Below are 12,777 nucleotides of genomic sequence, written 5' to 3'. Positions count from 1 at the left end.
ATATCTTCATTCTCTCATGATCACACAAAGTTTTGAACATTGTATAACAGTAATAACTTAAATAAATATACAGTTCTCTGACTAGATAATTAAGTTAATGTATACTACAAATGTATGTTGATGACATCAAGTACTAAGTACATTTGTTGCATAGTTATACATTCCAGATTGCAGCTTGTGAATAAACTGTAATCAATCTACTTGTACTTTTCAGGAAGGAAATTCTTTCATTGCAATTTTGTTAGATTTTACTTCCATAAATACATTTTTAGGCCTAATTTGTGCATGTCTCTGTCTATGGCTGTGAGGATTTTTTTTTTTTTTTTGTACAAAATATCAGAAGAAAATGTCATAGATGCATCCTTGAAAACTAATGCAACATTTTATGACCATTTTGTCTGATGAACACGACACCTGACAACCAAAAACTCTCTCTCTCTCTCTCTCTCTCTCTCTCTCTCTCTCTCCCTCTCCCTCTCCCCCCCCCCCCCCTCCCTCTCTCCTCCTTTCAAGTTGTCAAGGTGACTCTGCCTTCTTCTGGTATTCCCTTTTATTTAACTGCTTCAGCTTCTTCCTTTGTGGAATGTTTGTTCTTGTAGTTCTGAAATAAATTATTTTTGAAGTGAGAATAAATTTATTTATTGAGTAATGCATAAATATTAATATGAAGACAAAAGTTGATAAAGTGATAAAAGCAATAGCAATTAAAGTATGAAAAAGGCACAAATATATGGCTGGAGCTTGAAAATTTCTGCCATAGTAGTATTTGGACCTGCTGATTGCAAGCAAGCCAATTTCATTGATATGCACTCTCATTACTTACAAACACTACCACCAGTCATTCTTATTTTACGTAGCAGTAGTCGTAAGCCAAAATTTCAAAGCCGAAAGAACATTAAGTGCAGAGCAATATGCAAATCATGGTGAGGAATTGGAATGATCTGGTAATGTTATACTAAAGTTATCGTAGTTGGTAGGAATGAGTAGCTACATAGTAGATAATATTGATGTAACTTGTGACACTGAGGTTGTCATCCTGTATTCAAAAAGTACTGTTCATGTACAAAGGTTATAACAATTAACACAACTGTTAGAATCAGTGAGGAAATTGGCTTTAAATTTTAAATAGCACATATGCCTCTCAAATACACATACTCATACTCTCTCTGAATAGAACAATTTGAAACTTCTGTGTATTACCATTTTAATGACAAATTACATCACAGTTGTTCTGTTTTTAATATTAATGAAGTGTTTTGTGAACAATATAGGCCTGCAGTGAATCTATGAGAATACAACATTGGAATTCACATTTATTATTGGTTCTGATAATGATCGTGTTGAGTATACAAGAATTCTCTTTTCACATAATGGAGGTGCTAATATGGTATTAACATAGTAACAGCTTATTTATAGAGAAAACATATCCTATTTACCTCTTCTGCAATTTGTGTCAGCTGCAGTGCCATTGCTGTCCCTGTCTGCTGGACCATCTTGTAAAAGTGCCCATCAGAATTTTGCAGAAGTTCATAGGGATGAGCAAATTCCTGAAAAGTGGACAATTTTGTGTACCCTTTTTATTAACTAATTATTGTTGAGTAACAAGGGATTTCAATGATTCATCAATTATAAATTTAGCTAAATAATTTATGATGCAGGAAAGATTACAAAGTAGAGCTTTGGGTATTGACTTTCATTTAATTAAACCTTTGGTTAGAGGTAGAAGAATAATGTCATACCATTACTTTAAGTATGCTATTTTGTAAACATAGCTGTGAAGAAGAAATTCACACTTGTGAATGAAACAGTGGACAAGAGCTGCTGGCTAAGGGGAGGGAGGAGACATTAGAATAAAAGTGAAAGGGCAATGAGTGATGTAAGTGGGAACAATGTAATTGCTCAAGGAAGTAACCTTATAAACTGAGATCCAAATGAACCAAATGACAAAATGGTATTGGTGTTTTTACCGGATGAAGAAGGGGATAAGGAGAGATTGAAATGGAAAAAAAGTGAACTTATAATTGGCTTCTGCAAATGTAATGAGTAGGGTAATAAGAGGAGGGAAAAAAACTTTCAGAGTGGGAATGGAGAGGATGACACACACACACACACACACACACACACACACACACACACACACACATTATAGGATGATTCAAAATTCCTACTACATAGTTATAGATGTTGCAGGAGGGACTCACGACAGCAATATCTGGTGATAAACCCATGTCCAGAAATGCACTGTTTGGAAGATAAATGACTTTGAATGATAGGAGGCAATACACATTGACAGAGGTCGGTGTCTCGTGTCGCATGTCGTCACGTCAGGTGTCATCAGAGAACAACACAGTGAACTGAAGTGCTTGTACATCAATTGCCTCTGAGTGGTCAAGAAAGATGCTGCATTACATAATGGCAGAGTCCACATGTTCCGAATATACCGACATGTTGTTCCTCTGAGGTGAAAGTGGATGAAATTGTAAGAATGCAGCGTCTCGTGGTGGTGACACTAAGTAAACAGTTGTCAGATTTCCAGTCACATCAGGTGATTAAAAATACATGAATATTCCCCCAAGCACTCCTTGGCCATTGTCAAGTGGTATGACTGTCAGTGGGTTGTTGGTATGCCCCCTATAAACCCTAGCTGGCAGCTGTGATGTCACTGATGCCTGTGGCACTGCCATATGCAGGCATATGTTGACTCAAGTGTTCAACGCACCGCACCCACTTCAACCGCGCCATCACTAGATCCCACGTCATGTTGAGCTGCAGGCGACCGTCTGTATTTAGGGTGTTATCTGTGACTTTTTATTTCAATGGCTTCTATAATTACTCCATCCACAAGCCATCTGTGAAAGCCACGATGGATGTTTCATCAAATTTTATCCGTTATCTATTTTCTAAAGCATGTTCAGCTAAAGCAGATGCATAGGCAATAAAAGCTCTCATCCACCTTCCCATGTTGTTCCACAGTGCATACTGTTTGTCTGACATAAGAGTGGCCACACTCGCAAGTTATTTCTTAGACCCCATGTGTTCTGAGTGGATTTTTATGATTGGTGCTAGGGAGAAAGTGTGACAGTTATTTTATATTCTGCTGATTGAAAGTATTCAATTAAAATCACGAGACATGGTCACCACCATCAACCTTTATATTGTTACTCACTCTTTTTACATCCAAAGTCAATAAAGTGGTTGGGGACTAGATGGCTTCAAATAAATGTCAATGTATCAATGAACGAAAAAGAGCAACCACACACACTTTATGATGAATACTTTACTTCACCGTAATTCATTTCTGGTCTGAGCCTGACAACAAGGATTCCTCAGATAAATTTCACATTATTTTGGTCCTATAATATAACAGAATATTCATGATTTTCTTGTTTACAAACACTTTTACATTATATGCAACAACATAACATTTTACTTGTTTGAGGAAACATTTTCTTTTTGCATTAAGGCACGCAAGTAAAATGTAAAGAGGTTTCATCCAATTTAAAAGCTTTTGTAAACAAGAAAATGACGAATATTATGTTACAATATAGGACCAAAATAATGTGAAATTTGTAAAAGACATCCTTGAACTGAAGTCTACATCTACAAGCCTACTCTGAATATGAAGTGCAGGAATGACTGCTTAAATGTCTCCTTGTGCATTACAATTAGTCTAATTTTGCCTTTGTTATCCGCATGATTCCCCGCTTACAGCTGGCTCTTTGAAACTGTGTAAGTAGTTTTTTGTGAGATAGTTTGTGTCTATCATCAAGCATCTGTTGGTTCAGTTTTTTCAACATCTTCAATGTTAACTGAAAGACTAAGTACCATTTGCTCCTACTCTACTTCGTTTACAGTCAGTGTGTCCTGTTTGGAATGGGTGCCACATGCTTGAAGTATTCTATGATATGTCGCTCAAATGTTTCGTAAGCAATCTCTTTCGTAGGATGATTGCTTTTTCTTAGTATCCTACCAATAAACTGAAGTGTTAAGTGATAATTCTGTTTCATAGTACTACAAGTTGATACACTTTGGCATTTGACTGATTCCAATTGTGGGTCTCTGATGCTGTAGTCATAGGATACAACATTTTTTCGTTTCATAAAGTGTACAATATCTCATAGCTGAATACTTGAAGCAAGCCGTCCAAATTTTGCGCACTTCGACATCTTATCAAGGTCTGAATGAATACCTGTGCAGACTTTTTTTGCGATAATACTTCATTATTTATAACTGTGTCAGATGCAAAATGTTTCAGGTTACTGTTAATTTTGTCTGCAATGTTATTAAAGCAAGGGTCCCAACAAACTTACCCGAGGCATGTCTGAAGTTATTTCAAAATCTGTCAATGACTTTACACCCAACATAACATGTTGTTTCCTCCCTACCGAGAAGTTCTCAATCAAAAATTCCACCTGATTCACCATCTGATCATACTCTTAATAATACGCACAGCCATGGCAAGGGATTAGATGCTTTTTGGAAGTCAACAAATAGTGCATCTTCCTGGCTGCATTGACGCATGGCTTTAAGATATCTTGTTTGTTATTACAATATTAGTCTGGGTGTAGTTTTAATAATTACAATACATTTGAAATTCTGAGTCTCAATTCTTAAGGATGCAGGATCATGCCAAGATGTTTACAAAGATCCATAGTTTTAATAATTATCATACATTTGAGATTATGAGTCTCACTTCCTATGCATTTACATGCACAAATAAGTAGCCAGGTCTAGATGGAATCTCAGTTTGGTTTTACAAAGAGTGCTCTACAACACTGACCCTTTACTAAGTTTGCATTTAGTTCAGATCTCTCACCCAACACAAAGCCCAAGCAGCTGAAAAAAAGTGCAAGTGACTCTTGCACATAAGATGGGCAAAGAAAAGGACCTGCAAAATTACAGACCAATATCTTTAACATTAGTTTGCTGCAGAATCCTTGAAAATATTCTCAGTTCAAATATAATAATTTTCCTTAGAGAGAAGAGCTTCTGTCCACAAATCAAAGCAGTTTTAGAAAGCATCACTCATGCAAAACTCAGCTTGCCCTTTTCTCGTATCAGATCCTGCGAACCATGGTTGAAGAGCAACAGGCAGATTCCACATTCCTAGATTTCCATAAAGCATTTAACACGATGCTACACTGCTGACTGTTAACAAAGGTACAAGCATGCGGAATATACAAGCATTTGGAATAGGTTCCCAGGTATGTGAGTGGCTTGAAGGCTTCTTAGATAACAAAACCCAGTATGTTGCCCTCAACAGCAAGTGTTCATCAGAGACAATGGTATTTCCAGTAGTGCCCCAGTAAGTGTGATAGAACTGCTGTTAATTTCTGTATGCATAAATGATTTGGCAGACAGGGTAAGCAGCTGTTTGCTGCGGTGTAGGGGAAGATGTTGTCGGTGAGTGACTATTGGAGGGCACAAGATGTCTCGTATAAAATTTTTAGCTGGTGTGATGGGTGGCAGCTAGCTGTAAATGTAGGAAAAAAGTAAGTTAATGCAGATGAGTTTGAAAAACAAACCCATAATGTTCCAGTACAGTGTTGGTAGTGTGCTGCTTGAGGCAGTCACGACAATTAAGTATCTAGGCATAATGTTGCAAAGTAATATGAAATGGAATGAGAAGGTAAGGATTATATTAGGGAAGGTGAATGGTCGGCTTCATTTATTGGGAGAATTTTAGGAAAGTGGGATTCATCAGTAAAGGAGAATGCATATAGGTTGCTAGTGCAACTCATCGTTGAGGAGTGTTTGAATGTTTGGGATCTACACCAGGTTGGATTAGAGAAAGACTTAAGATTTGTTACTGGTGGATTCAAACAGCATGCAAGCATTATGGAGATGCTTCAGGAACTTAAATGGGAAGATTATGTTCTTTTTGAGCAGCACCATTGAGAAAATTTAGAGAACCAGCATTTGAGGCTGTCTGTAGAATGATTCTATTGCCGCCAACATACATTTCACGTAATGGCCGTGAAGATAAGATTAGAGATATTGGGCTTGTATGAAGGTATACAGAAAGTTATTTTTCCCTTGCTGCAATTTTGAGAACAGAAAAGAAAATTACTGGTAGTGGCATAGGGTATGCTCTGCCATGCACCATATGGTGGCTTGCGGAGTACGTATGTAGAGGTAAATGTAGAAAGATAATCGAGTACATTATGGATGCCTCAGTCTTAGAAAACACTTGTTACACTACTACTTTCCGTGTACAAAAGTGAATTAGATTCTGCACAGTGACAAGCAATATCTTCGGTAGGGTTTAGAATTTCTTAAAATGCAAAAGACACAAGTTGTGTCAACAATAAGTCTCAATAGAGACAAAACCCACTGACTGGGCGCAGTGATAAACACGACGACTGCCGCAAGGCCACTGGCAGCGCTGTGTGCCTGCCAGCAACCACAACAGTCCTCACACCCAACACTGTGTGGCTGGCCTGGTCTGGTCTGATGGAGAGACACCCACTGCTATGCGTGGGGCAGTCGGTGTTAAGAACTGAGCTCTAGTATGTGTGAAACAGGGTTAAAAGCTCTATCATGCAACTGTGATTAACACTTTCCTATTTTTTCTAAATTTCTTAAGGCAAATGCTGAAATTGTTTGAAGACCATGGTCTAGCTTAGCTTTTGCTTTTCTTGTAACGGCCATTATGTCAGTGGGGTGTAAAATTCACATTTTCCTTTCCTTCCCAAAAAAAGGTAACAAATCTAAAATGTCAGATATGTTACAGTGCAACCAGGTTAGTACCACAGGTGACTTAGGAGGCAGAATTAGTAGTAGCCCCACTAGTTAATTCACTACGTAAATTGGTGTGTGTGTGTTTTTTTTTTTTTTAACCCAAATTAACCAAACTAAAAAGAGGGAGGGGGGTTTTGGATAACAATTTTTTCAGTTACCCCTGAATGTTTAATATGTGCTACAGTATTTTGTATTGTATACATTTATGAAAGCTGATGGTCAAAATAACTCAAAAATCTCTCCATCGGCTACATTTATATTCTCTATTAACCCAGATAACCCTGACGTCCTGGAAGGACGACGTCACTCACTGTTGAAACTATTTATTTTTGCGAATAACTCATTGTTGCAACGGACTGTGACGCATTGTTATATGAAGTAGGCAGAGTCAGTTGCGCGCTGCGACAGTCAGTTTGACGGTGTCGTTCCTAGTGAGTGAGAAACTGTGTCTTGAAAATAGGGTCGATTTTACCATGGATGAACTGACTGACCTTGTCATCAATGGGTATGTATATTTTCTTTCATATTGCGTCAATAATTCTAAAACGTGTCATATAATATCTTAAAGAATTAACCTATATTATTTATGGGTTCATATTACGATTGACCTTCCCCATGAACCATGGACCTTGCCGTTGGTGGGGAGGCTTGCGTACCTCAGCGATACAGATGGCCGTACCGTAGGTGCAACTACAATGGAGGGGTATGTGTTGAGAGACCAGACAAACGTATGGTTCCTGAAGAGGGGCAGCAGCCTTTTCAGTAGTTGCAGGGGCAACAGTCTGGATGATTGACTGACCTGGCCTTGCAACATTAACCAAAACGGCCTTGCTGTGCTGGTACTGCGAACGGCTGAAAGCAAGGGGAAACTACAGCCGTAATTTTTCCCTAGGGCATGCAGCTTTACTGTATGGATAAATGATGATGGCGTACTCTTGGGTAAAATATTCCGGAGGTAAAATAGCCCCCATTCGGAACTCTGGGCGGAGACTACTCAAGAGGACATCGTTATCAGGAAAAAGAAAACTGGCATTCTACGGATCAGGGTGTGGAATGTCAGATCCCAAAAACCGGGCAGGTAGATTAGAAAATTTAAAAAGGGAAATGGACAGGTTAATGTTAAATATAGTGGGAATTAGTGAAGTTCGGTGGCAGGAGGAACAAGACTTTTGGTCAGGTGAATACAGGGTTATAAACACACAATCAAATAGGGGTAATGCAGGAGTAGGTTTAATAATGAATAGGAAAATAGGAGTGCGGGTAAGCTACTACAAACAGCATAGTGAACGCATTATTGTGGCCAAGATAGACACGAAGCCCACACCTACTACAGTAGTACAAGTTTATATGCCAACTAGCTCTGCAGATGATGAAGAAATTGAAGAAATGTATGATGAGATGAAAGAAATTATTCAGGTAGTGAAGGGAGACGAAAATTTAATAGTCATGGGTGACTGGAATTCGTCAGTAGGAAAAGGGAGAGAAGGAAACATAGTAGGTGAATATGGATTGGGGCTAAGAAATGAAAGAGGAATCCGTCTGGTAGAATTTTGCACAGAGCATAACTTAATCATAGCTAACACTTGGTTCAAGAATCATTAGAGAAAGTTGTATACATGGAAGAACTGTATGCACTGTAGATTGAAACTGAAGAAACTGCAAAAAGGTGGGAATTTAAGGAGGCGGGACCTGGATAAACTGAAAGAACCAGAGGTTGTACAGAGTTTCAGGGAGAGCATAAGGGAACAATTGACAGGAATGGGGGAAAGAAATACAGTAGAAGAAGAATGGGTAGCTCTGAGGGAAGAAGTAGTGAAGGCAGCAGAGGATCAAGTAGGTAAAAAGACAAGGGCTAGTAGAAATCCTTGGGTAACAGAAGAAATATTGAACTTAATTGACAAAAGGAGAAAATATAAAAATGCAGTAAATGAAGCAGGCAAAAAGGAATCCAAACGTCTCAAAAATGAGATTGGCAAGAAGTGCAAAATGGCTAAGCAGGCATGGCTAGAGGACAAATGTAAGGATGTAGAGGCTTATCTCACTAGGGGTAAGATAGATACTGCCTACAGGAAAATTAAAGAGACCTTTGGAGAAAAGAGAACCACTTGTATGAGTATCAAGAGCTCAGATGGAAACCCAATTCTAAGCAAAGAAGGGAAAGCAGAAAGGCTGAAGGAGTATATAGAGGATCTATACAAGGGCGATATACTTGAGGACAATATTATGGAAATGGAAGAGGATGTAGATGAAGATGAAATGGGAGATACAATACTGCATGAAGAGATTGACAGAGCACTGAAAGACCTGAGTCGAAACAAGGCCCCTGAGAGTAGACAACATTCCTTTAGAACTACTGACGGCCTTGGGAGAACCAGTCCTGACAAAACTCTACCATCTGGTGAGCAAGATGTATGAGACAGGAGAAATACCCTCACACTTCAAGAAGAATATAATAATTCCAATCCCAATGAAAGCAGGTGTTGACAGATGTGAAAATTACCGAACTATCAGTTTAATAAGTCACAGCTGCAAAATACTAACGCGAATTCTTTACAGACGAATCAAAAAACTGATAGAAGCCGACCTCGGGGAAGATCAGTTTGGATTACGTAGAAATATTGGAACACGTGAGGCAATACTGATCTTACGACTTATCTTAGAAGAAAGATTAAGGAAAGGCAAACGTTTCTAGCATTTGTAGACTTAAAGAAAGCTTTTGACAATGTTGACTGGAATACTCTTTTTCAAATTCTAAAGGTGGCAGGGGTAAAACACAGGGAGCGAAAGGCTATTTACAATTTGTACACAAACCAGATGGCAGTTATAAGAGTCGAAGGGCATGAAAGGGAAGCAGTGGTCGGGAAGGGAGTGAGACAGGGTTGTAGCCTCTCCCCGATGTTATTCAATCTGTATATTGAGCAAGCAGTAAAGGAAACAAAAGATGATGGTCGAAGTAGAGAGGATATAAAATGTAGACTGGTAATGGCAAGGAAAGCGTTTCTGAAGAAGAAAAATTTGTTAACATCAAGTATACATTTAAGTGCTAGAAAGTCGTTTCTGAAAGTTTTTGTATGGAGTGTAGCCATGTATGGAAGTGATACATGGACGACAAATAGTTTGGACAAGAAGAGAATAGAAGCTTTTGAAATGTGGTGCTACAGAAGAATGCTGAAGATTAGATGGGTAGATCACATAACTAATGATGAAGTATTGAATAGAATAGGGGAGAAGAGGAGTATGTGGCACAACTTGACAAAAAGAAGGGACCGGTTAGTAGGACAGGTTCTGAGGCATCAAGGGATCACAAATTTAACATTGGAGGGCAGCGTGGAGGGTAAAAATCGTAGAGGGACACCAAGAGATGAACACACTAAGCAGATTCAGAAGGATGTGGGTTGCAGTAAGTACTGGGAGATGAAGCTTGCACAGGATAGGGTAGTATGGAGAGCTGCATCAAATCAGTCTCAGGACTGAAGACCACAACAACAACAACATTACGATTGAAAGTTTTCATCAGTTGTAATTCAATAATGTTTTCAACCGTCCTTCCAGAAGGACGTCAGGGTAATATGTTGTCATTTTGTATTCACAGAAAACAATGTACACTGATGGAACTTTTGGACATGTTAGAATCGAAAGATGAGGAAATACCTAATACTGGTGTGAATGTAACATTACACCCTCCTCTAAATTCAACTGATGACATAACAGATGAAGATTCGGGTGCTGAAGAAAATCCAAGTGTTGATAAATTACCAGCAAGTCAGCTCAATGCTACTGCGCTTTGTGATTTGGTCATTTTACCCAATGGTAATGCTGTGAATGCAACAAGGAAACAATCCTTCACCTCTGATGTTGTCCCAGGACCCTCCAGCAGTATGAAAACAGCAACAATAACAACAACAACCACAAAAAAACCAGCAAGGCTATCAAAGAATAAAGTTCTAAACCTCAAGAAATATAACTGGAAAAGTGGTGAAATAGTTAATCCAACACCTGTATGGCCTCTAATGTTCACAGTTGGAATGAAGAAAGGGCGAACACCGCTTGAATATTTCCAACAGTTTTTTTATAATGAAGTGCTTCTAATGATGGTCACTTACACAAATCAGTACGCAGCCAAGAGAAATAGACTAGGTGATTGTTCAGAAGATGAGATGTTGGGTTTACTGCAATACTTCTGCTAAGTGGATATGTAACAGTGTCACGCAGAAAGATGTACTGGCAATCGGATAAAGACAGTCACAACGACCTCGTAACAAATGCCATTTCCAGAGATCGATTTGACTTCACCTTTTCCAATTTGCATGTCTGCAACAATGACAATTTAGATAAATCAGACCATTTTGGGAAAATCCGCCCATTACTGTGTATGCTGAATGATAGATTCAAACAATTTGTACCTCATGTGCCGCATCATTCTGTCGATGAATTGATGGTCCCATACTTTGGAAGTCACGGGTGCAAACAATTCATAAACGGGAAACCAATCCGATACGGATTCAACTTTTGGTGTGGAGGCACAAGTGGTGGATATATTATTTGGCTCGAACCCTACCAAGGAGCTGGCACGTGTAGTAAGGAATATGAAATGAAAGGTATGGGGTACGGTGTGGTAATGGCTTATGTTGAACACTTACTTCCACATGTTCCATATCGAATATACTTTGATAACCTCTTCACCAGCGTTGAACTACTACTGGAAGCAACAAGAACAATAAGAGGAAACAGAGTTAAGAATTGTACTCTATCACCTGTAGAAAAAATGATAAATGAAAATAGACGATCATATGAAGTTTGTTCTGACTCAGCATCTGGGATTTCCATTGTAAGTTGGAATGATAACAATGTTGTTACTGTAGCCACCAACTTTGACAGAGTGCAACCACTACGCTCTGTAGCAAGATTTTCCAGGGAATAAAAGAAAAGGATTAGCGTGCCTCAGCCTAACTTATTACACTCCTACAATACTCATATGGGAGGCATAGAGCGAGCTGACCAAAATGTATCCCTATATAGATGCTCTATAAGAGGGAAAAAGTGGTATTTCCCAATCATTGCACATTTTATAGACATTGCAGAGCAAAATGCCTGGGATCTTTACAAGCACAATGAAGAACCCGTAGATCATCTGACATTTTGTCGTCGAATTGTCACTGCAATTCTTGAAAGTCACAAAAGAGTCACTACCAGCAGAGGACGTCCTAGTAAGAGGGCAAAACTAGATTCTAGATTTGATGAAAGAGAACATTATGTTGTTGAATTACCAACGGATGAGGTAACAAAAAAGAAGAAGCAGCTGAAATGTCGAAGTTGCCACAAAGAAAAACTACTACTATGTGCATAAAATGTGACAAACCACTTCATGTTTGTTGCTTTTTGTCTTATCATACTAGTGCATAAAATATGTGTATAGGTTATTTTCTTTGTTTTTTTGTATTTATTAGCTGTTTTAGCCTATAATTCAAATTTATTTATGTTTATTTGAAAGTATAAAAACCGAAACAAGATAATTGTGCAATGTCATACATTTTGAAAACAACTATGATTTTACTTGCTATGAATACTGTCAATATTTATATTTCCTAGCTAAATTATTAACTAAACTATACTATGTCTTACCACCATAGTGCCTGCATCCATAACCAACACTTTGTCCGAGTCCATGATAGTATTCAGGCGGTGAGCAATTGTTAGAACCGTACAGTTTTTGAACTTTTTCCTAATTGTTTGTTGGATCAGCGCATCTGTTCTATAAACACAGAAAAAACACGTTTTAAGATTATAAACTGGCTACCTCTACATTTGTGCATTATTTAATAAGAGATTTTGCGAAACTACAGTAAATGACTAATTGCAAAATTAAATACAAGAAGGTACCCAAAATAAACCAAACTTGCCATTCTTTTCCTTATTTATTCACATTTTAAGTACAAATCTTCAATCCCCTTCGAAAAACTATCCACCTGCACTAATACTCTAAGCTTGACTGTGCCTCTGTCGTTTTTTTTCTTCACCTCAGCTACATCAGCAAAA

General features: G+C 38.3%; 1 protein-coding gene across 1 annotated transcript in view; it reads right to left on the bottom strand.

The window, feature by feature from the left end:
- Nucleotides 1–488: 488 nt before the first annotated feature.
- The window catches only part of LOC126235667 (ATP-binding cassette sub-family C member 4-like), a 311,483-nt gene continuing 299,194 nt past the window's right edge, over nucleotides 489–12,777 (bottom strand). The window contains exons 23-25 of the mRNA XM_049944390.1: nucleotides 12,364–12,493; nucleotides 1,437–1,547; nucleotides 489–601 (exon numbers count right to left, since the gene is read on the bottom strand). Of these exons, the coding sequence (XP_049800347.1) occupies nucleotides 551–601; nucleotides 1,437–1,547; nucleotides 12,364–12,493 (292 nt within the window). The 3' untranslated portion in view covers nucleotides 489–550. The remainder of the gene's footprint in view (nucleotides 602–1,436; nucleotides 1,548–12,363; nucleotides 12,494–12,777) is intronic.

The sequence above is a fragment of the Schistocerca nitens genome, chromosome 2, assembly GCF_023898315.1.
Source record: "Schistocerca nitens isolate TAMUIC-IGC-003100 chromosome 2, iqSchNite1.1, whole genome shotgun sequence".
NCBI classification, from domain to species: Eukaryota; Metazoa; Arthropoda; class Insecta; order Orthoptera; family Acrididae; genus Schistocerca; species Schistocerca nitens.
This window is presented reverse-complemented; position numbering and strand designations above follow the sequence as displayed.